The sequence below is a fragment of the Sphaeramia orbicularis genome, chromosome 9, assembly GCF_902148855.1.
Source record: "Sphaeramia orbicularis chromosome 9, fSphaOr1.1, whole genome shotgun sequence".
NCBI lineage: Eukaryota > Metazoa > Chordata > Actinopteri > Kurtiformes > Apogonidae > Sphaeramia > Sphaeramia orbicularis.
Genome location: NC_043965.1, coordinates 20,320,772 through 20,345,246, shown reverse-complemented (window position 1 = coordinate 20,345,246; position 24,475 = coordinate 20,320,772). Strand labels below are relative to the sequence as shown.

Genomic DNA, 24,475 nt, shown 5'->3' with positions numbered 1-24,475 from the left:
GTGGTACTGAACCAAAGTCATTCTGTGAGTCCGCCTTTAATCCTCGCCTCTGATTGGCTGAGATCTACCAGGTGACCTCCGTTGGCTGTTTCTGATTGGTCGTTTCACCTGCTCCTCGAGCCGATTTCCTTCACAACGGGCTCAGCCGGGGGAGCAGCTGCAGAAGAAGCGATGCGTTCAATGTCACCGGGTACCTAGCAAGATGAACTCACGGCGAGATGAGTAAAAGCCCGTCGCCGTGGGGCCCTGGAAGATAATTGTTTTTTTTTTTGTTTTTTTTTACAAAGGTGAGACTGCGTTATTAATGTAAAATATATGATAGTTTCAGGCTGGTAGCTTTAGTAGATATTATGCCATATCTCACTGGGGAATGGCGTTCTGCGACGAGCTGTTAACTGTTGACTGTCAGTGAATGCGGATACACAAATCTGTTTATTTACTGATTTGTTGTGCATGTTTGTGTTTGGAGAAGTACATTTTAAAAAATAAAAGGCATCACAGTAGGTTATTTTACGTTTTCCTGGAGGACTGTACATGAATAGAATTAATCCATGAGCTTTTAATAGGTATAGATTAAAGTAAATGGAGCCTACACACTAAGTTATACTAAATAGGGCCATTAAACTGTTTTCTATCACTTATCTAGATTTGTTGTGTGTTTGTATTAGTCTATAAATCTTTATAAATGCCTCATTCCTAAAAAAAAAAAAAAAAAGGATTAGGGTGTATCTTCTGGCATGTACATGGTAACACAGATGCTTATAGACTGACTTTGGTGTCCACTGTGATTCAATGTCCAGTTTTATCCAGACAAACATGACAGCATCACTCAATGAATGCATGAAGTCTGACTCCAGCACCTGTTGCACACCTGACAGGGGGTAGCCTATGTGCCTTTTACGTATGTTGCTTTGAGTTTGTATCCCATCAGGATACTTGGACGATGCAGCAGCCTTAAAAAGAGTCCTAATTGCATTTTGTGCTGTAGTTAAAGTTGGCGTCCAAGAGGCAGCTTCTTCTCAGGCGTTCAAATTCAATTAAGGTTGGTTAACTACTGATGTATTTGTCAAACAAATGCAGTGCTTTGTTAAATTATTCACAAGCCTCTCAGCTGCGAGGAAAGTGAATCAGGCTGTAACAAGAGGCTTTTAGCGATAATACCAGCTCACCTGCATCTAATCTTTTATTTGTTTGCGGATTGCAATGAGAGACAGGAAAGATTCAAATGACTCACTCAGATGTAAAACTGGAATGGTATAAATACAGTACACCACATGTCTCATCTGAGTCGTAAAAGTATCTCACGTTGTATCTTAAATGTTAACCCAGACTTATACAGTATAGTTTAATTTCACTCACTGTTATCCTAGACTGAAAGCTGAATGGATTTACATCATTTTGAAGCACAAATAGAGTTTTTAGACATTTGTACACCTCCACTTGAATCACATTTGTTGATGATTTTTATTCTTTTGATAGTCAATCAGTCGGAGCACATGAAACATTGAATGCCACATGTATTTTCTTTGATGCAAACCTCTTTGAAGAGCTCACAGTGAATAAAATCTCAAACAGGTCTTTATTAAAGGAGAAAGAAATAGCTGACCAGATACATTCAGATTCAACCCACCTGATGCAGAATGTACAGTATCCACTCCTCTATGAAGATATACTTCTTGCAAACTGTGTCATGGTAACTTTTAGGCCTCAGAGACACGTCTGGGTCTCTGTGTGTCTCTTCAGGATGTATATATGAAGAGCTTGGGGAATACTCATAGGGAACATACCTACTGTACATTCAGTCAGAGAAATTATGCCCTTTTAGCCCTCATTTTCCTTTTTTTTTTTTTTTATGCTTTATTTTTATTGTTTATTTTCTGTACATTACAAAGCAAAACAAACACGGGACATTTGGGATACACTGACCATAATAAACCTTGTGACTAATAGTTGTTTTAAGTAGTGTGACATTGAAATGAAAATTGTCCATTTCTTCCATTTATCATGACACTGTTCTTCTTGAGTCCTCAGTCTATGGGTCAGAATCTCCATCTCAAATATTCTATTCACAGTTTGTGTCCAGTCGTTAGTTGTAGGTGGTTCTAATCTGCACCATTTTTGGTAATAGCCTTTTTACAGACTGCTAATAGTATTTTAAACAAATATGTATCATTTTTTCTTTCATTATTACCAATAATACATCCGATACACCACCAAACATGTTTTAGGAATTGCATAACCCAATATCTTAACAATTGTTGAATATACATTATCCAAGAATGATGCAAGTTTAGGACCTAACCAAAAGACATGTGCATGATTAACATTGAGATCTCCACAAGCCCTCATTTTCTATCTGCAAAGACAGGTGTTGTGTCAGAATAATATCTGAGGGCTTTACTTTCACTGACTGCACCCACAGAGGCCTATACATTTAGGCTCTGTATGTCGTGGAAGGCATTTAGAGGTCAGTCTGATTTCTTTCTTTTTTTTTTTTTTTTTTTTTCCTGTGCCTGAAATCTGAAATATTTTCCCCATAGATTCCAACAAGATCTCCCTCTCTGTTCCCAAGGCCCATAGTCTTCATTGTCACAGCCCTTTCACTGCTGAGCTCTTTATTCTTGTCAGCCATGCGTCTCAATTAACACACTGGAGAGCTTTGTGCTGAGGGCTCCCTGTCTGAGTGTGTGTCTGTGGGTGCGCTTGTGCACACGTATTTACATGAGTGTGTCTGTCAGAGAAAGGATCTGCAAATGTGTGTGTGTGTGTTGTCTTTCTGCCTCAATGGATAACGGCAGTGAAGAAGAGAGAATGGGGTACGAGCAGAGGTGGAATGTGGGAGAGGACGTTAAACGGCTGGACAGAGTGAAAGAACAGTAAAGCGAGGGTCTTTTAGTGATGAAATATAGATGGTGTTTCGCAGTTAAACGTTTTGGTGCATTTCATTTAAGGAGAGCATTGCTTCTAACAAAAGCCACAAACAAGCATTTAGATGGAAATAATGTCTAATTCTTCATTCACAGCTGCTGTCGACGGGCTCTCATGTTTTCCGTTGTTGAAGAGGCTGCTGATGCCAGCACTGTGATCAGCAGCATGGTGCAACAGGCACAAGGATCCTCACACAAATGATTGATAGCCTGGTGAGTAAGGACCTACAGTATTTGGCAAAGCTTTTTCATTTCCTGAATGAGTGTTAGCTGTTTGCAGGCGGACAGCATATTCATACCCAGAGATTTTACGTTATACATCAGCTGCAGACTCTAACTTACAGCTTGATTTTCAATCCCAAAATAGATGTCAAGTCAGTTTTAATGTACAGTGTAGTCGAATATCACATACCATTTTCTAAAAATGTGGACAAATTGTAATAATAGATGTTTTTGTAACTAACTTCTGAATAAAAAGATGGACAACAGAATATCACATACCATAAATGTGGCTCAGTCATAGAGGTTGAACAGATGATAGTGTCCAGGTAGTTTTGGGGTGTTTAGTGAGACACACTCTATAAGAAGGTAGCTAATTTTGCCCTGAATAATAAATATTATAGTTCCTAAAATGTTTGAAAAATCAGAAGATTTCATGGTGGAATGAAAACCAGTAAAAGAAGAAAGAATTACGCTGATATTGTGAAATTTGTATAAATATTCAGCAGCATAACATTGCACCTGTCCTGGTTGATACGGAGATTGTAGTGTTATATACTTACAATAATGCACAAAAGTTTTAGGCCATAAGTAGGGTTGTTGTTTTAGCAAGAGTATAATAATATATTATAATGTATTAATGCATTTCTTGGTCTCAGTAACAACATACAACTGAAATATAGAACAATAAAAACAAGACTTTCAGAAAAATACCCAGACCTTTCTTTGTACTCTTCTGTGAAGACATTATGAGATTCACTTAACTAATCCTCTTGTGTTTTATCAGGTTTCATTTAAAAAACGGCCAATGTTTCCTATCATATCTTCGTATCTTATTTGTATTTTAATAAAGAAACTGAGATGGTCTTTACAACCGTGTAAAAACAACATAGCTAAGGGTGGCGTTAGACTTCTGCAAAGTACTGTATATCATAATTGAAGTTTCTAAATGGCTGATTTAAAAGTATAGCTAGAATGTTTTTCGTATTATGTTTGTTAAAGGTTAAATAAAAAGACTGTTATACTGTCACATACAGTACATATGGTAATCATGAAGCTTCCTCAGAGGCTTTAATATAGCTGTTATAATTATACTTTTCTTTTCCTTTTTTTAGGCTATACCTTGTCTGAACAAAAGAAAAAAGAAAAGTATAATTACATTAACAGAAGACAGAATGAACTTTATTAGCCCTATAGCTGTTATGGTTTTATGGTCAAGGTCAAGGGTTATTTATTTATATAGCACATTTAAAAACAAACACTACTGCTCCAAAGTGCCGTACATTATCATGAAACAGAATATAAGTAAAAGGCAATAAATAAAATGTAACAATACTGACGCATGGTTCATGCGTTAAAATATTAAAACAATAAAAATAAATACTAAAGACCATAATTTAAAACGCTAAGATAACAGTACCATTGTATGAAATAGTACGTACTTCATCTGACTGTGACTGAGTAACTGACAGATCATTTTGAGGTTATCATTAGAGACAATATAAACACAACATCAAATGATTATTACACTTTGGTTATAGCGTAATATATTAATAATCAGTGAACTGATGACTGTGTTAGTTTGGTTTAGACTGTATAAACCCATGTGCCATCAGTCTGCTTGCACATATCATTGTGGTATTTTCAGTCTCAATGCAGCGCAGTATGATACTATGTAAACATAACGCTGTGTGCTTTCTTTCCTGACACCCGGTGCCAGTTAATACTTAATCCTCTGCTTGAAACAAACAAACACACTTGGTCAGCGTCCATCACCAAGCAACCAAGAAGAGCAAAGCACAAAGCAATCTGTGATTTTTACACACTCTGTGGGGATTCTGCTCTCCACCTGAGATAACTATCAAATGATTATATTGCTATTAAAATGACTACTACTAAGCAGATTTTTTTATATGACGTTTGCAAAAAAATTTACAAAAAGTGTAATACATATTTACAGGGTGGGGAACCAAAATTTACAATGAACATTTAGTTGTTTTTTCTCAGCAGGCACTACGTCAATTGTTTTGAAACCAAACATATATTGATGTCATAATCATACCTAACACTATTATCCATACCTTTTCAGAAACTTTTGCCCATATGAGTAATCAGGAAAACAAACGTCAAAGAGTGTGTGATTTGCTGAATGCACTCGTCACACCAAAGGAGATTTCAAAAATAGTTGGAGTGTCCATAAAGACTGTTTATAATGTAAAGAAGAGAATGACTATGAGCAAAACTATTACGAGAAAGTCTGGAAGATACTATTAAAGAAGAATGGGAGAAGTTGTCACCTGAATATTTGAGGAACTCTTGCGCAAGTTTCAGGAAGCGTGTGAAGGCAGTTATTGAGAAGGAAGGAGGACACATAGAATAAAAACATTTTCTATTATGTAAATTTTCTTGTGGCAAATAAATTCTCATGACTTTCAATAAACTAATTGGTCATACACTGTCTTTCAATCCCTGCCTCAAAATATTGTAAATTTTGCTTCCCCACCCTGTATGTGTGAGAGATAATAGGTGACATAATTTATTCTCTTGTAAATCCACCGGGGCTGGATATTAATCTTTGAAAATAATAAAAATCATAAGTAGATGTCTGCCAGGGATTCTTAATGTCGCTGTAGTTGCTGGTGTTCAGAGCCAGATTGATCAAGCTTCATTCACTAAAAAAAAATGAAATTAATTTCCACTGACGGTTCCACAAACACAGTTTCTCAGCTGTGATCTAGTCCCGCAGCTCAACTTGCTCTCCTCTTACCATCCATGCATTCATCATATGCATGGTTGTCCTTTAGTCTTTTTATTTACACACATAAAAGGGTGGCATTCAAGGCCTGCTGCTTTGTATTGTAAAATGGAGCCCTCTCCTCTCATAGTCAGTGCTTTTAGGTTGCCTGAGATCAATGCTTAGATATTCATGGAAAGATAGCAGAGAGGTGTTTGAAGGCGAGGAGACTATACGCCTTACATAAGAGAACTGCTTTGATTTCCAAGTGAGGCACCAACATTCAACATCCATTCATCTTAATATAAACATAAATGAGAGACCACCTTCGGAAGCACGTTAACCATTTCTGCTCCCACTGTTGTGCATATCCATTCATGTGTAGACGTAGACCAGGGGTGTCTAATCCTGGTCCTCGAGAGCTACTATCCCACATGTTTTAGATGTATCCCTCTTCTAACACACCTGATTCAAATGATAAGCCTATCATCAAGCTCTGCAGAAGCCTGATAATGACCGTCAGATGTGCTGGAAGAGGGAAACATCTAAAACATGCAGGATAGAAGCTCTCGAGGACCAGGATTGGACACCCCTAACATAGACATTCGCAAATAAAGTTGCCATTTATTTAAAACAACTAAACATACTTGACATAAAACTAAAGTCAAAAACTAATCCTGGGGTAATCTTCACCTAATAACACCTAATCACAAACTGAAATGCTGGTATGTTAGGTTGTCAGTATCTTATTGTTACGTGGAGGCTCCCTGATTTGTTTATCCTTCTTTCATGGCAACCTCAGTGTACATCACCCTTGGAGCAAGTTCACACACTAAATTAAGAAGGGATTACAATACACACCAATGGGCCCTCAAGTAGGTACTGCAAAGGCACGAGGTGGACATGTGCACACAAAGTCTTTTATGTAGGTGGTGGATAAACACATATAGTGACTACATACACTACAAACAAAAAGTTAAGGATATTTAATTTTTTTTCTTGTCATTTTGCCATTTGTAAATAAAACTATGTCTGGTCATTAAAAAATGTGTTTCAATTCAATTCACGCACAAAAAAGTAAAAAAATGCGGTGTAAGAATCCCAACTGTAAAAAAATAGCCCAAAAATTAAAAATATCCTTAACTTTTTGTTTGTAGAGTATATATGGGCTTACAGTACTTTTTCCACACATTACAGTTATTTTTCAGCATATTACAGTTATTATCCAGATTCTACCCAGATCTTTTTGTACTTCTAATTTATAGTGTAGACTGTATAGTGTTTGCTCTTATGTTATAATTCTTTTAAGTCTTTTATGCTGTGGTATCATGTTGTTATTGAGTGTGTGTCATGCTGCTGGTACACTGTAATTTCCCAGTTTGGGATAAATAAAGTACATGTATGTATGTATGTATCTATCTATCTATCTATCTATCTGTCTGTCTGTCTGTCTGCCTGCCTGTCTGTCTGTCTATGCGCTACCACAGCATATATAAAGAAATTGCAAATTGTTCAGAGTAAGGCAGCACGATGTTTACTTCGTTGTCCATATAGAACAAATGTCAATAAAATGCATTACTGTCTTGCTTGGTTAAAGGGAAAGAACAGATTTATGGCCTCATTACTTGTTTTTATTAGGAAAGTATCAATGACTAAACTGCCAAGGATATTACATAAACATCTGTCCTTCAGTTCCGATGAACATCTATATAACACAAGGCATGCTACAGAAAGTAGATTTACTCTACCTAAAGTGGAAACAAATAAAATGAAAAGTACTGTGATGTATAGAGCCATGGTGATATGGAATGCTCTGTCGAGACGAATCGTTCAAGAAAATAACAAATACAGATTTAAAGAATTACTGAAAGAGTATTTATTTGCAAAACAATGCTCAGTGTCTGCTGATGTTTAGTTGATTGACATTACATTGATATATAACTGTGAAATATATCTGACCATTTACAAAGTATGCTAAAAACTACTTTTTGGGAGGTACTGTTAATTGAACTAGGTCCGATATAACATGTTTGGTTTTTTTTTGTAATTACCTCCGCCAAGGAGGTTATGTTTTTGCCAGGGTTTGTTTGTCTGTTTGTTTGTTTGTCTGTCCGTTAGTGTGCAACATAACTCAAAAAGTTATGGACAGATTTGGATGAAATTTTCAGGGTTTGTTGGAAATGGGATAAGGAAGAAATGACTAAATTTTGGTGGTGATTGGGGGTGGGGGGGGCCCACGGGGGGCGCCACTGATCAGCCTTGGCGGAGGTCTGCGCTCTCCGAGTGCTTCTAGTTGTTTATTGATACTGCTCATATGTGGAGTATAGATTCAATTTGGAAAAAAAAATACCTCTTTTCATCTTGACTTGATGTGTAGAGAGAGAAAAAAATTACTTAAACCATGAATCATCCTAAACACTTGAAAAATAAGATAGCATTTTTTGGCCTTACATTTAAATTGCATTTCATGTCATGGTTTTCTGTTTCTACTGAACTTCATCACATTTTGTTTTTCTGCAAATTAGCCAGTAATGAAAATTACTGTTAATTGTACATTCTTAAATGTCAGGATTTGCTCATTTTTTATCATGTAAACACTCAATTAATTACCTCCGCCAAGGAGGTTATGTTTTTGCCAGGGTTTGTTTGTTTGTCTGTTTGTTTGTTTGTTTGTTTGTCTGTCCGTTAGTGTGCAACATAACTCAAAAAGTTATGGACAGATTTGGATGAAATTTTCAGGGTTTGTTGGAAATGGGATAAGGAAGAAATGATTAAATTTTGGTGGTGATCGGGGGTGGGGGGGCCCACGGGGGGGCCACTGATCAGCCTTGGCGGAGGTCTGCGCTCTCCGAGTGCTTCTAGTTGTGATATGTTTTTGGTAATTTGTGTGTTGCAGTGTAAAGACAATTGTGTTGGGTGTGGACTCCAGGAAGAATAGTGATGGCCTAAGCCAAAGCTAATGGAGATCCAAATAAATGAAATAAAATGAAATGAAATTAAATGTCCGTCTATCTACATGTGTAAATGATGACTTGGTTCAGAAAGTAAGAAATCAATATAACCCATAGATTTGAATATAAGCATAAAATATCATAAAAATTGAAGGTAAAGAGGTAAAACATTTGAATCTAATTGAAACTAATTTTGTGTTTCTCTTCTGTTTTAATACAGGTCATCTCACTGAACATCCCACGACTGTACCCTGACATTATTATCATCCGTTCACCCTCTTTCCTCAACACTACCGTCCAGCTCGTCTTCCCTCCTACTCAACCTGTGGCCTATTTATACCCTGGAGACTCGAAGAACATGAATCATAAAACACATGGTTTGTCAAATCTCAAGCCTCTGTCACTTTTCTTCATCCCCTACAAATACGGAGATCTACGGCTGTAACCCTCTACGATTCTCGGAATACGATAAGACTGCAGCTGCTTTCAGTCTCAGATGACAGACTGTGGATGATCTGGCTTTGATCCACAGACAGATGATTTTGTCATTGTTCTAAGTATTGATTGAATCATCACACCAGATGTGAGATGTGAAGCAGGACACCGAAAGGATTCTTTTTGTAAATGTCTCACACATCTAAAGGTAATTCACTGGTTTTCCCAAATACTTTTTGACTTTGTAAACCTTTCATGACAACTTTGACAGTTGTAACAAATATATAACTGAAGCATTTTAACTTCTGATTATCTGTGTTTATTTTTTTAGTTGACCTAGATTTTAAAGAAGTGGTGTAATTTGGGGGAAAAAAGTTGACTATTCATGATATTCATGAGAACAACATATATTTATCATGTTACTCAACCAGGAAATATACAGTTTCACTTAAGTAGCAAGAGATAAACTAAAAAATTGATTTCTTTCTCATGTTTCATGTAGTCATCAACCAGTCCCAGGGATGAGCTAAGCCCTTTCCAGCCTGAGCGTCCCTTGCAGGATGACTGCTGTCTGCCCCTCAGAGAGCAGCCCAGAAGGGGCTGAAACTGGGACCAGGACAACGGGCTCTAGGGGTTCTGGGGCAGCAGGCACCACTGGGAGCAGCTCGGCTGATACCGGGGAGTCTAATGGAGAGTCTGCTGGAGGGTCTATTGGAGGCACTGCTGGGGTTACTGGTGGCCAAAGGTATACACGCTGGAGCCGCCAGGACAGCTCCGACATCAACACGGATGATGAAGGGGCCACCATCCGCCGTCTCACTCCGCTGGAAAAGCTGAATCTGGATATGTGCCAAGATGAAAGGTGAGGATGTATGGAAGGCATACAGTCTGTTGTGTTTATTATTCAATATTATCCAATGATAATTGTCGTAAGAAATACACTATTGCCTATAAAGTTGGAATGATTTTGTTTTCAGACACATTCCTATTTATACACATCAGTAATTACCTTTGACCAGATGCCATGAGTACATACTGAGTCCCAGGTACACTTTATTAATCAAGAATAAATCACATTGTCATAATCATTTCATGAGAAAAAGTAAAAAATATATCATTCCAACTTTATGTGCAGTAGTGTATATTACAACTTTCAACTACTGTCTGTAGAATTGTAGGAGTACATTTTGTCTGTGCACATTTGACACCGCGTCAAATGACATGACATGACGTCTGTTAAATATTTACTCATGTCATCACAGGGTGGTTCGTGAGCTAACAGTTGGGAGAAGAATCGGCTTTTACAAAATTCGAGGTGAAATTGGATGCGGAAATTTCTCCCATGTCAAACTAGGGATTCATGCCCTGACAAAAGGTGAGATGCACATGACACTTCTGAAATTCAGGTGCACTTCAGCCGAAACATTTACAAAAGTGTGATGGAAACGCACGCTTAAATCCTCAACGGACACTCTCAGCATTTATTGAAGCGAAAAGATTTTGATTACATGGCCAAGTCTAAAAGGTAGTCTGAAAACATTTGTCCGTTCACTTTCTCTCCTGCCTTTTTTCTTAGATTGAAGTGATAATTTAGCTAATGAGCTGTTTTCATTGATGGGTTGCAACACCAACAAGTGTGTCCTTATGTAGCAATCCACTAATAAGGCGATGTGGGGTTGGCCAGGGGGCTGATTCAGCCACAAAGAGACAGACTGTCTGCTGCCCTTGAACAGATGGATTGATTAGAGATCTCCAGTTTCCTTAGCGACGGCTAAAATTGCTGCATGCCTCATCAAAGCCTAACGGGAGATAGGAAAATGGATGTGTGGCTGGGTGTGCTTTTCTGGGTTTTTTTAGGGTTATATGAACTATACGAAATGTCATTCTTCATTCTGTTTTGCACATTTATTCTCATGCAACAAACCTATCTGTGTACATGTGTGTGTGTGCATGTGTCTCTAAGTGGTATCATTTAGTCCTCCAAAAACAATAAGAGCTGCGATGCATTTTAAATGCCCCTATTGAAAGGTATGTCACAGCTGAAAGGGAGCCTAATGCCAGCCTGAATAATGCATACTGACACACAATTAGATATCTCAACACCATTTTGCCACATAAGGACTTTTCAGTATTCAGTTACCAACGGTCTATTTAACTTCTCTGTATCAATCATTTAAAGAATACAGTCAAGATATCAGTTGTTTGAATTTGATATGCAGTATGTAAAGTATTTATTTATCAGATCCTCCACATTTCTTTTCCAACTCCTCGGAAGGCAATTTAATCTAAGTAGAGTGGAGATAACCATTGCATTGTGATAGAAAATGAGCAAATTTCAATCATTTTCCGAAGCAAAGTTCTTATTGAGATAGGAGAAAGAGTGAGAATTGACCCCCTGGGAGAACATAATTAAGAAAATTGGTTTCAGAGAACAGCTAATCCTCCATCAAATTATCCAGACTCTAACACCAGGCATCACCACTTGACATGTGAAAGCTGTGTTAGCTAGCAAGATCCAGGCTCACATTTTAATCAGGTAACAACAGAAGAACAAGTAACACGTCTGAAAATTCATTTATCATAGGGTACATTTATTTAATACTCTGTAATTTTGACTGCAAAGGGTTTTATTTGGATTCAAAAACTTTTGAGTTTTAATATCTATCAATGTTGTATTATTGCTACTTTATTGTGTATTGAAATAACAGTGTATGATTTTCTATGACCTGATGTGCAATGTCATTGAGATATAACATGTGTTTTCTATGTTTTTGTAACCAGACAAAGTGGCCATAAAGATTCTAGACAAAACCAAGCTGGACCAGAAAACACAAAGGCTGTTGTCTAGAGAGATATCCAGCATGGAGAAACTACATCATCCCAACATCATACGCCTCTATGAGGTCTATATTCATTTGTACATCAGTGTCAATGTCCAAAGGGCCTTCTCAGTTATCACTACATCTGGTTTATGCAACAGCCTCCAATATCACTCACATTGTCACCTGTCCTCCTCTTCAGGTGGTGGAGACGTTGTCACGGTTACATCTAGTGATGGAGTACGCAGGGGGAGGGGAGCTCTACACTAAGATCACCACAGAAGGAAAACTTTCCGATACTAGTAGCAAGATTGTCTTCTCTCAGATCCTCTCTGCTGTTAAACACATGGTCAGTGAGTATAAATGCACCTTTATACGAGCGTTTATTTTAACAGCTCATTGGTATTTAAGTCAAGGAAGATATCGTCAAACAAAAATGACAAGATGTTACAAATGCAAGACACTGAACGTAACCCTCTGAGAGAAGATACTTTAAGACAAAAAAAGTAGGATGTACACGTAATTAGTTTAAAATTCTCAACTCATAGCGTAAGGTATGAGTTTGGAAATAATCTTTGGTTTTCTGCAGCGTAACAGTTGGCATTGGTTCACATTAAAGAGTAAATCATTAATAGGAAAGACTGAAATGTATTGTTGTTACCAGATCATTTATGATTTATTGTTCCCTCATTATCACAATTTGGATAATCTGTAACCATGAGCTAATGCTTCTGTAATTTAATTTCTTGTGTTTATTCCACAGCATGAAAACCACATCATCCACCGTGACCTTAAGGCAGAAAATGTCTTCTACACCAGCAGCTCTTGTGTCAAAGTAGGGGACTTTGGCTTTAGTACCCTGAGCCATCGTGACGAGACACTTAACACGTTCTGTGGTTCTCCGCCTTACGCTGCACCTGAGCTCTTTCGGGATGAGCATTATGTTGGTGTCTTTGTGGACATCTGGGCCCTGGGTGTGATGCTGTTCTTTATGGTGACGGGCACAATGCCATTCAGAGCAGATACTGTGGCCAAACTGAAACGCTTCATCCTGGAAGGGGCCTATGTTCTGCCCTCTTGGGTGCCAGAGGCATGCCAGAGGCTGATCAGGGGAATTCTCCAGCCTATCCCGTCAGACCGCTGCACAGTGGAGCAGATGATGGGCTGTGAGTGGCTGCTCCCTGTGGACTTTCCGAGGGCCATGGAGCCCTTTAAACTGGACCCTTCGTATCTAGCAGAAAGTGATCCATCTGTGCTAGGGGATGAAGAGTTGGAAATAAAAAAAACATTGGAGGCACTAGGAATCACCTCAGAACACATCCTCAACAACCAGGGGAAAGACTGCAGGAGCTCTATTACAGGTGTATACAGGATCCTGCTGCACCGGGTCCATAAGAGAATAGCTGTAGAAACCATACCTGTTGTCACACAGGTAGTTGGACCAACTACAACAAATAAAAAAGAGCGGCTAAAGGTGTATCGCAGTTTACGACACACATCCAAACTCTGTGTAATTCTGTGACAAAATGCTCTGCTTTGCTCTGGAAAAAAGTAGACTTTATATTCTGGAATGAAATTGCATGGATTTCATTAGAAATAAAAAAGCGCATTTCAGTCAAGCAGTATAGAATGAAACCATGGTACATAACTCCACAGCTTCTGAAATCTGGGATTTCTTGTTTTATCTTTTTTCTAGTAAGTAAACTTAGTCTCTGTGAGAATGTTGCTGCTGATGAATTTCAATTGTCTCCTCTGTTGAGATGGAGGGGGGCTTGTAATCCTTGTGAGATTTGGAATTATGGAAACAAAATGTATCAAGCAAACATTACAATTATTAGATGCTGTCACTTTAATATCTGTATTTGTAGCATACAATTAGAAAAATAGAAGTCCACACACACATGCTAAGGTAACAGTTGTTAACATGCATGTGTGGTGTCTTCTATGTGTAATGTGCACTTTCTCCAATGCCTTTTTTAAATTGTGATGAGATCACACTGGTTTCATTGTACTGTAAAATATATGTGAGGATTTTAGATGCTAGAACTTCACTTTCTTTTGTGTGTCTCTATGAGATGCTCCTACTTTTAGACTGATTAAGATAATGTTCCTTTAATTTTCCAATGGCTAGAAAAAGCCCCAAAAAAATCTAACATTATCACTGACATTCTCAGTTATTAATGTGGCAAATCAAACCACTGTTGACCTAAACCATTTAAGAACTAGATTAAGTTTGTAGGTGTTTTTATCATCTCATGCCATGTCATGCTCATGTGCTGATTAAAAGGAACTGAAAATTGAAAGAGTTTGATCTTTTTTCTTGTAAAATACCAAGTTATACTGCTTTTGTATACATGATATTTAGGTATAAGGAAAAACAACACTAAATACCCACTCAGAACAATGAGCATTATTCATTAAAATGTATACTAAACAACACCGTATGACACAAATACAAAATAACATACTCTATGTGGTAGAGAATTGTGATGGAATAATTTACATAGCATTTTAATTAATGTAAAGTTAATTAAATTAATTTTAAAAAGGTATGAATTAAAGATGAGAAAAAAATTAAAGATTAAACTGTAGAAATTTGAGGTACATGTGCTTAACTTAAGCATTTCTATTTGATGAAGCTTTATACTTTTTACTACACTAATAGTTTTTATTTCACTTCATTTGCCTGAAAGCTTGACTTAATTTTCAAATTACAGCATGCATTCTTTCCTGTTTAGTGCAAACAACACATATCCCCCCCCAAAATATCCTAAAGAAATCCATCCCCTTGGATGTTTCCCTCATGTTAAAGCACCATGATCAATATATAATTTTTTTTTAAAAAGAAAGAAAAGAAACAATCAAAATTAAAACAATTTTCAATACATCGTGCATTAGCTGGAAAATGCATTGTCACAAGCTGGAAACAAGGCTATTTTTGTGAGCTTCTAATGACAAAATGTATTTCTGTGATGCATTGCTGCAGATTAAGCTAATTCAAATGAGCTCTGCCGCAGAAACATGCAATGTAGACATTAATTCAGCAGGAATATTAATTCAAAAGCAATAAATGATACTTACATCCATTTAAGTAAGCTCCTCGTTTTGTTAAAATACATCAATTTTGCAAAAACTAGCAAGAAGCAGTAATGCACTACAATTCCCAGAAAGACCCGAGACATTACGTTTCACATACCACGTACACACTTCCGGCTTTACGCACTGACGCAATTTTTGCCTTGTTGGAAGGTGGTTTCAGTAGGAAACGGTGTGACAGTAGGCGGTATCAGCGTAGAAACACCGAATAGAGATACCCAAAGATACACGGACCCACTCACTCGAATGGTATTTTGTCCGCTGCTATTTAAAGGTAAGAATTATTCAGTCCCTGTTAAATGTGATGGTCATTTTAAGGTGTTAGGGTCACCAGGGACCACGCCCTCCTACAGTAAATGGTCGGATTATTTAGGTTAACTGTAAGGCTAATTAGCTAGTTGGCTTGTCGACGCTGTCAAAGGCATTTTCTTCTTTTTGCCATAGAAGTATTTACAATAAACAACCATTTTAGCCTCTTTTAAAAACTCCTGAATATATTGCTCGCTGTATTTGCACTCTCTTTCATAAGTAGGTCATTTTGCTCGAGTGTTGCTGTCTGGGCTGCAGGACAATAACGCTACTCTTTATCTTCCAAGACAATACACACATCCTACATCCGGTTTGACTCTTTATATGCACATTTTCCGAACCGACCAAGTAGTGCAGGATTGAAAAGGTGCTCGAATGCAGTTTATTAAAGGTTATATGTCTGATATGTTTTGACACTTGATATTCCACATCTCGTGACAAAAGGCATGAAGGGGGCGGGGCTCAAAATACGATGAGGTCATTTTAAGAGCATAGCGATGATGCAACACGAGGCTGTTTACATGGTGGTTTAGTAGACGTGTTAATAAAGCACTGAGGGGATGCACCAATCATAGACTTCCTGGATTATACCATGTCATCAGGTCAATGCACATTAAAGACGATGATCTATCTATGTATCCTTTTACTTTTCACAAACTAAAATCAGCACCCCATATGTGTACAGTCATTTAGTATTTGGAGGATCGAAAATTAATGGCATAAAATTAAGAGTGGAAAATGGTATATTTGCTGAAAAATTTGAGGGTAAAAACATGTTAATGACATGATGAAGTTTTTAGTTTTACCATTTATTTTCTGGAGTGGCATCTTTAAGTGCAGTTTATCAAATTCAAATAATGAAACACACACACATATATAGCCCCCACCCCCCCCCCACCACCTACACACACACACACACACACACACACACACACACACACACACACACACATATATATATATATAAAATATAAACAGTGTATAGTGTAAAGGAAGTGCATTTTAGAATAAATGTGTGTATAATCAAATTTGGTGACAATACAAGAATTAAGAAATGAGAGCATGATCATGAATATAAAGGCTCCTCATGCACTGTCACCTTCATGTAACATAGGAATGTGAATCTTATGGTCTAATGGAGTATAAAAGGTTTTCTGTTTTATTTCAGTCAGCAACAACATTGAAATAAATCCAGGAATTTAAGCCACTTCACCATAGGACTAATTATGTTAGTTTTGTTTGTTTGTTTGTTTTTTTACAATGGATTAATCTGTGTCCAAAAGTCTCAACTACTAATATTATCAGAGCTTTTCATAAGTAATCCTCTTATTGCAGTACTACTAAAAAAGATCTTTAGGCAGATAAATTCAGTTTAGGTGTTTTTATAGATTTGTGATATAAAATCAAAGACAATACCTAGTGTTGAACTGTATCAGCATATATTTCACTATGAATAAACAAAACTAAATATGGTTTATTTTCCACTGTGTTACCACAGATGTCCGTTACTGAAGACCTCCAAGAGATGGATGGAACAGACCTGTTAGGGCTCCTGTTCCATGATAGTGGAGATGGATCTACTGAGCCTTTTTTTCCTGATGGGAATGGGCTCATTGAATCCTGGCTGTCTGAACAAGATGTAAGAGTGGCACATTATTATTTATGGTTGTACTTTCAACACCAATGCCTGATCATAGTGTTATTTTAATTTACAGATGATTCAAATATGTAATGTTTCTGTTTTCCTTGGAGTTGGAGTCTTTGACTGGAATTGGCTATAAGACTGTTTTCATTATAGATAACTATTAATACTATAACAACACAAACAAGACTTTGCTAAATGCACATGAATGCTTACCTATTGTGTGTGTTTCTTGATGTTTCATGTTCTCTTTTTTACCCAGATGCTGACAGGAGTGGAAACTGAGGACTTTCTCTCCAGCTTGTTGGAGGAGGACATGGATGCCATCTGTCCGTCCCATTCTCCCTTGGGCAGCGATAGTGGCATCTCTGATGACAGCAGCACTGGGGGTGGAGCTGCAAACAACAACATCCTAGGATGCTCAAGTCCCCACAGCAGTGATAGTGATGTTGTGCCCAGCCCAAGCTACTCCCACCCCAGCCCAGAGCATTCTGACCCTGCCATGACCCCTGGAGAGATCCACAGTGAGAGCCCAGAGGCCTTGACAGTTCAGGCAGACCATAGCTACTCCATGCTGCAGAGTCCAGACAGGGACATGGATGCACTGCAGAGTGTGAGGGCAGAGAAGCTGGAAACGGACGTCTTCATTGATCTAGGTATGTGAAGTTCAAGAAAGCAGAGTTCAATATTTTGTGTTATTTCCATCCAAATCTTTTTCTATATATTGTAATACCATCAAAACATCTGGATTTCTGGAAGGAAGGAGAAATACCTGAAAGAAATTAAACAGGTGGGTGTTTCCTCGTCTTCTATTAGATGACCTGGTCACTGACACGATGGAGGAGGACAACAACATGATGGAGGAGGACAACACCAGTGAGCTTCCCTGCACTTTGGCCATTGAGGACTCAGCACAGGATTCATCACAGCTCAACAAAATAGAACAGGTGTGTTTTTTGTCCTTTTCTTCATTTCTACATTAATGCATCCAGTCCAAAGTGTTAGAACAAAGAAGTATGGATAGAATCAATTTGATGTGCCTCATTGCAATTTACCAAGCAAACAAGTTCTGCTGAAAGACACCGCCACAAAACTAACAGTTGTTTTCTTCCAGTTCCAGTTTAAAGAGATTGTGCTCACTGAAGAAGAAAAGCGACTTCTGGCAAAAGAAGGAGCTACTATACCAACACACATGCCTCTTACAAAGGTAATTGTTACAAACACATTTTATATTCACTTGAGCTAATGGTCTTGATTCAATAATGAGCTTTGCGTAGCATTGTAGAAGTCATAATGACTCTCCACTCTACTGATTTCATTCATTATGTAATTAACTTTTTGTTGTAATTGCTGTACAATAATTGCATGCTGTATTGGGTTTTAATTGTGTTGTCCATATGCAAACAACACTGTAGTTATTTAGGGTTTTTTGCCCTCAATGAAAAATATTCAATTTGGACTTTGTATTTGGTCCTTTGCAACACAGCTGTTCAAGGCTATTAAATAAACACTATCATCTGTTGTGTTGAAAGTTGTTGTGAAAGCCTTGTCTCTGTGGAATAGGCTGAGGAGAGGACCTTGAAGAGAGTCAGGAGGAAGATCCGCAACAAGCAGTCTGCTCAGGAGAGTCGCAAAAAGAAGAAGGTGTATGTTGATGGACTGGAAAACAGGTGAGATCACAAGCATCACATTTATCTATTACAGCATCTCCTTGTTAAATCAATAAGGCTTAATAAGTATACATTTTTGCATGGTATTTGCGCATATGAGTCAGAATCACTGCAGAGATGAGTCACTTCTTCACTTCATGTTTCTATTAGTACAGTTGTATCAGAATACCTTAATCATGTCAGCCACTTCAAAATATTGCCGTTGCTTGATCCCACAATACGACTGATTGTAATTAATTATATGTCTGTGTTATATGTAGCTATGGGGATACATTTGACTGAATTCTAAGCTCACAGCATAGAACAAAAAGTCTGAAGCTTTTCTTGGTATGGTTTCTAACATGATAAGTTAGTAACAATACCATAAAACAAGTGGTAATGTGGCCTTCCTAGCTTCCTTTACTTTGTGATGCTGTATTTTTAACCTCCTTAGACCCAGCTGTGCATTTTGGAGACAAGAATTTCACAGCTTTATACAACAAAACAACAAAAATACCTGTCCACCGCAAAGGACATTCCTTAAAAATGTTAAAAAATACATCTGAAAACTGTTGCATCATAATGTTTCCAATGTAGGCAAATATTCAAAAAAAAAAAAAAAAAGCCAAAACTTGTAGTTTCCTGGGTCTCAGGAGGTTAAGATTTTATAAGAAGAAATATTACATATAGATTTGTTCAAATTATATATTCATTTTCTTTGCTGTTTTCCTTCTGTAGGGTGGCCATATGTACTGCACACAACCTGGAGCTACAGAAGAAAGTTCAGATGCTTCAGAAACAGAACATGTAAGAACTCACATGTTATGATATGATATTCATTCATTTCCTGAGGAGGGGTGGCTGGAGCTTATCCCAGCTACTATTAGGCAAGAGCAGGGTACAACCCAGACATGTCACCAGTTCATCACAGGGCTGATATATACAGATGAACAACCATTCACTCTCACATTTACACCTACAGTTTATCTCAGTGACCAACTGATGTAGGACATTAATATAACAATGCATGTGTTGGAGTAAAAGTGTGAATTGTTTGGATGTGGAACCTGACAGAGTGTATTTATCCATTTTGTTCTCACAGGTCTTTGATAGAGCAACTGAGGAAACTGCAGTCCATAGTGAAAATGTCAACAATGAAGGCTAGCACAACCAGCACTTGTGTCATGGTAAGCAAAGTGACGAGATATAATTACCCCGCCCCCAGGAACGGGAGACAAGGATATTGTTTTTGCAAAACTGTTGGTTGAATTCATACCAAATTGGGTTTATAGATTGCCAGTGACCCAGAATAGATCTCATTACATTTTGGGAACAGTAGGTCAAAGTTCACAATTTTTATGAATTTTTCAAATCTTTTTTTTTTTTTTTTACCCCCATTTACTTATAATGGCCAAAATTTCACATGTCTATAAAAACATCAATTTTGTTTCAATTTACTTCAAACTTGGCACATATATAGAGGTAGTTGATATGCTGACATCAGCTGGATCAATGCCAAAATAAGCTACAGTATGTGCGAGGAGCGGGGTTGGTTGCGCCTGGCACCACTTGTTGAATTTGTCTTACTGTTGTTTCAATACTAAGTGTCAAGTTAAACTGCACTTTTCTTTCCTCATTCTTTACTTGTGGTTTTTCCTCCAGGTGTTCCTGCTTTCGTTCTGCCTCATCCTGTTCCCCTCTGTTAATCCATTTGGCAGCAAAACCGAACAAAAGGAGCTCTACACCTCCTCCCCTCGTAAGTTTGCTGATTGCATTTTTGTTTGCTGATTTCTCCACCTGTTGTCTGTTTTTTCTTTCTTTTTTTTTAACAAATGTGGCTTTGTCTTCACAGATTAGATAATTACTTTGTCTTTTCTTGTTCTTTGCTCCAGTCATCTCCAGGAACATACGCTCAGTACCATCTGACATCGCAGATACCCCAACTTACATGGAGTCTGACGAAGACATGCTTATCCTTGTGCCCCCAGAGGTGGAAAATGTTAAAGCATTGTTTGGTGGTGGTCAGAAGAATCACACTCCTGACTATCAGACGGTAGAGCAGTCAGAGTCAGAAACAGGTGTCAACAGTAACTCCTCGGCAGACTTTCCAGCCGGTACTAGTCAGGCTGCAGAGATCAAGCCGGGGCAGCCTGGTGCTGCGTCCTTACAAGAAGGACCTGTTGATTCTGGAGTGCCGTCCGCTGTGGCATATGAGGTGACTGGGTCCAAAGACAACTGGATTGATAGGAACCCCCCTTCTGTTATATTACAGCAGCACCGCTCAGATGAGATGTAGTAGGAAGACGTGCTGAGTATTACCAGCAGAGGGAGCCATATCCATAATATTTTTAGACGGGGAAGCTTGAATTTTAATGAAGGAGGAAGGGAAAGTACTGGTAATTATCATATATAGAATCATTCTGTCCCTACTTTTCCCCTCTAACAGCCTTCTGATGTACTACTGTTACTTTATTTGCACTTTGGTCTGATTTCCTTGTTCCAAGGGGCAGAAATAACTGGCATAGAGATTTCCCTGTTTAAGTACTGTATAACCTCCCCAACTGAAAAGGACTTTGCTGAGATAAGATACAAACTCGTGCACCATTTGTTGGCACTACCAAGAAAAGTGGTAACAGATTACTTCAAATGAAGTATTATTTAATGGCATTCTTCTCATATCACTAAATTCCAGGGGGAGTTTTATTTGACTACTATATCTAACCGTCTCCAGCAGACCTGGAGTTTTGTCTTTCTTGCTCTTGAATGACTCTCCCACAGTAAAAGTTTGAGAGAACCAGTAGTCCAATAGTTTCAACAGCAAACTAGCCACCAACATCCATTGCATAGTAGAAAATAGGCTGCTTTATTGTCATTAAGCTTGAACAAAGTGGTTGTTTAACTACCGAAATGCTTAAGCCATTGCAGGACATTGGGCCATGTAGAAGAGTTGTAAAGTTTATTAGTATTTCCCTTGTAACAAGGGTATCCATGCTTCTTTTAATTTTGGAATGCTTTGTATTTATTTTGTACAGTAAAGCAAGAAAAATGTTGGCAAAATATAAAGTAATTGCGTCTGAACCATTGACCATTGTTATCAGACCCCTCTACGCTCACAATCTTCTCTTTTCCAATTTCATGGGACAGTTCTTACCTTTATATCCTATACGTGTCTTAAATACCCAGCACTTTGGTGCACAGAAAAAGGGATTTCATAAGTATTTGCTCTGTAAAATGTGTTGCAGTAAAATATACTCAAAAATGTAATGACCTGTTCTGTCAGTGAGGCATTTTTGTTTTCTGTTATTTTTTTGTGTATTTTTTTATGTTAATATTGGTAATAAATGGACTCTAAATTGTATTGGAACTGGCTTTTATTATAATCATTAGGCTATGAGATTTTACTTGTTGATCATGTTAAACAAATGCACTGACATTTGACATAATCCAGGAATGGAATGTAAATAAGCATATATGATTGTAGCACTTCTGTACATTTGAATTCTTTATGTATAAGACATGTCTGGACATCTATAATAAACCTTTTATACGTCAAAAATACTTGGTTTTGTTTTTTTTGTTTTTTTTTAACAGTAATTTTTCATTTCATTTGCAAATGCACATACTGTTAGTCATGGGAGAAAATATGTACTTATGTACTTTAAGGTGGTGGTTTCCAATGTTTTTTGGCTCGTGACCCCATTTTAACATCACACATTTTTGACAACCCCAGACATTCAAAACGGACACTTTTTTTTTTTTTTTTGCACAAATTAATATGTTTTTGATCATGTCATAGTTTGCTATACTATGTTGCAAATAAACGTTAATTTTAGACAACATTTAGTTTACATGATGTGTATTATTATGGACAGAAGCAGAAAAACCAGGTGTAGATTACTGCACAAAGTGAGAATTTTATTTTCCTTGGTCAGGATATGTACAGTCAGTCCAGCTTGTATTTACAAGGCTGACAATTAATACTGAACAAACAATAACTCAAACTATGAATTAGAGCTGCAGCATCTGAAACTGACCACAATGAACATTTGAAAGATAAACAGTACCACAGTGCTTCAGTTTCAGCTTCACAGTTGGTCATGTCTTTTATGGATTGTGATTGTCTCTGTCAACTCACCATACATTTTTTATAAGTAAATTTTTATGTTTATTTTTATCAATTACTAGAAATTTCAGGCGACCCCATTTGAAATCCAGGCGACCCCATGTGGGTTCCTGACCCCAAGGTTGAAAAACACTGCTTTTATGAGTCTCCGAGGTGTGAAGTAATATATTCATTTGTTGCATCAGCTATTTTTTTTTTTAACCTGCAAGTTCATTTACTTTAATTTTTCAGTTCCTACTTTTTACCCCCTTAGTTTCAGCCAGTGCACCGTACCTACTATTTTAGTGACATTTCAACAGCTACATGTGTTGTGGTTGAGTTCCTGTATCTTTAGTCATATTATTTTACTGTGTAGGGTTTTGATTTTGCTTTGCTTAAAGGTCACTTAGGGAGACTGGTGCTAATTTGTATTCCCTTCAGAGTTTCCCATCTATTTGGGGATTTCCCTCCATCCTCTCAGTCTGTGTGTTTAGGACATTCCCAATCCCAAGAGTAAAAAAAACAATAACTTCAAACAGACATTTGTAGCCTGCAGGACACAGTGCACTGCTAAAACAAATCCAGATGACTGGGATTTTTTAGAAACTTTCTATGCTTTATTTTTAGCTATCCTTTCTCTTTCCACGCTAGAATTCCTGCTCCATCCCCATTTACAGAAAAAGGGGAAGAACAGTTTCAGTTTGGACTCATGAGTCATGAGCTTTTTCAACATGTTGAGACAAGTATTCTGGGGTAAAGGTCGAAGTCTGATCAACCAGCAGGTGGCGCAGTTATCCTTCATATGTATCACAAGGGGGCGAGAAACAATGCAGAGGCTCAGATAGTTTAGATAAGGTTAAAGGTCATTCAATTACCAAACCTGCACAATGAGTCGCATTGAAATGTCAACGTGGTTTTTCATGTGACTCATTTTAACAAGAAATCTACCTAGACATCAGCTCCTGCTGTCATTACCTTATCACCACAGCAGTAGGTGTACAATTTAACTTTAGTCATTTGATTGTAAAGTTTTTAGAAACCTATCACAATGGCTTAACAATAGCAAACCCTATAGAGCACAGGTGTCAAACATGCGGCCCGGGGGCCAAATCTGGCCCGCCAAAGGGTCCAATCTGGCCCCTGGGATGAATTTATGAAATGCAGAAATGACACTGACGATATTAACAATCAAGAATGTTAGAATCATTTTAGGTCAGTTCAATCTCAAGTGGGTCAGATTAGTAAAATACAATCATAATAACCTATAAATAATGAAAACTACAATTTTTTCCTCTTTGTTGTAGTGTAAAAAAAAAAAGTAAAATTACACAACAATGTTTACATTTACAGACTAGCCTTTTACAAAAAAGGTGAAAAACCTGAAATTTCTTAAGAGAAGTATGCGGAATTGTACTTATATTCTGCCTGTTACAAAATGTTTTGTGTATTTGTAGATCCGCTGTGATCTGTAAGTTGTGATTCACGTCTAAGGCGTAAAATTGTTAAAATTGCACTTATTTTTCTTAAGAATATTCAAGGTTCGTATTTGCTCATGTTATGCTCAAGTACAGTTCGGAGATGTAAACATTTTT

The 24,475-nt window shown here is 37.6% G+C and overlaps 2 protein-coding genes across 4 annotated transcripts; both read left to right on the top strand.

Annotated features, from left to right (window-relative positions):
- The first annotated feature begins 349 nt into the window (after positions 1-349).
- On the top strand, positions 350-14,388 carry nim1ka (NIM1 serine/threonine protein kinase a). Of its 3 annotated transcripts, XM_030143777.1 has the most exons (9): positions 350-881; positions 989-1,042; positions 3,024-3,140; positions 9,052-9,474; positions 9,769-10,128; positions 10,529-10,641; positions 12,048-12,169; positions 12,288-12,434; positions 12,849-14,388. In XM_030143777.1, exons 5-9 carry the CDS (start codon positions 9,827-9,829, stop codon positions 13,605-13,607), a joined length of 1,443 nt encoding a protein of 480 aa, XP_029999637.1. In that variant the 5' UTR covers positions 350-881; positions 989-1,042; positions 3,024-3,140; positions 9,052-9,474; positions 9,769-9,826; the 3' UTR covers positions 13,608-14,388. The 3 variants fall into 3 exon arrangements, with proteins under 3 accessions (XP_029999637.1, XP_029999636.1, XP_029999638.1); XM_030143776.1 differs by having other exon boundaries at positions 350-1,042; XM_030143778.1 differs by lacking the exons at positions 350-881; positions 989-1,042 and adding an exon at positions 2,346-2,467.
- Positions 14,389-15,298: 910 nt separating this feature from the next.
- Positions 15,299-22,337, top strand: creb3l3l (cAMP responsive element binding protein 3-like 3 like). Its single transcript, XM_030143894.1, has 10 exons — positions 15,299-15,455; positions 16,989-17,129; positions 17,395-17,788; positions 17,949-18,079; positions 18,247-18,339; positions 18,696-18,802; positions 19,520-19,588; positions 19,884-19,968; positions 20,444-20,537; positions 20,674-22,337. The coding sequence occupies exons 2-10, from the start codon at positions 16,989-16,991 to the stop codon at positions 21,075-21,077; spliced, it is 1,518 nt and encodes a 505-aa protein (XP_029999754.1). The 5' UTR covers positions 15,299-15,455; the 3' UTR covers positions 21,078-22,337.
- Positions 22,338-24,475: the final 2,138 nt, after the last annotated feature.

Bases quoted from the DNA above. Each gene is read 5' to 3' on its own strand.
- nim1ka (XM_030143777.1), top strand. From the start codon at position 9,827: ATGACTGCTGTCTGCCCCTCAGAGAGCAGCCCAGAAGGGGCTGAAACT. The intron at 10,642-12,047 runs GTGAGATGCACA...TTTTGTAACCAG, and splicing joins GATTCATGCCCTGACAAAAG to ACAAAGTGGCCATAAAGATT. The intron at 12,435-12,848 runs GTCAGTGAGTAT...TTTATTCCACAG, and splicing joins TCTCTGCTGTTAAACACATG to CATGAAAACCACATCATCCA.
- creb3l3l (XM_030143894.1), top strand. From the start codon at position 16,989: ATGTCCGTTACTGAAGACCTCCAAGAGATGGATGGAACAGACCTGTTA. The intron at 18,080-18,246 runs GTGTGTTTTTTG...GTTTTCTTCCAG, and splicing joins AGCTCAACAAAATAGAACAG to TTCCAGTTTAAAGAGATTGT. The intron at 20,538-20,673 runs GTAAGTTTGCTG...TCTTTGCTCCAG, and splicing joins GCTCTACACCTCCTCCCCTC to TCATCTCCAGGAACATACGC.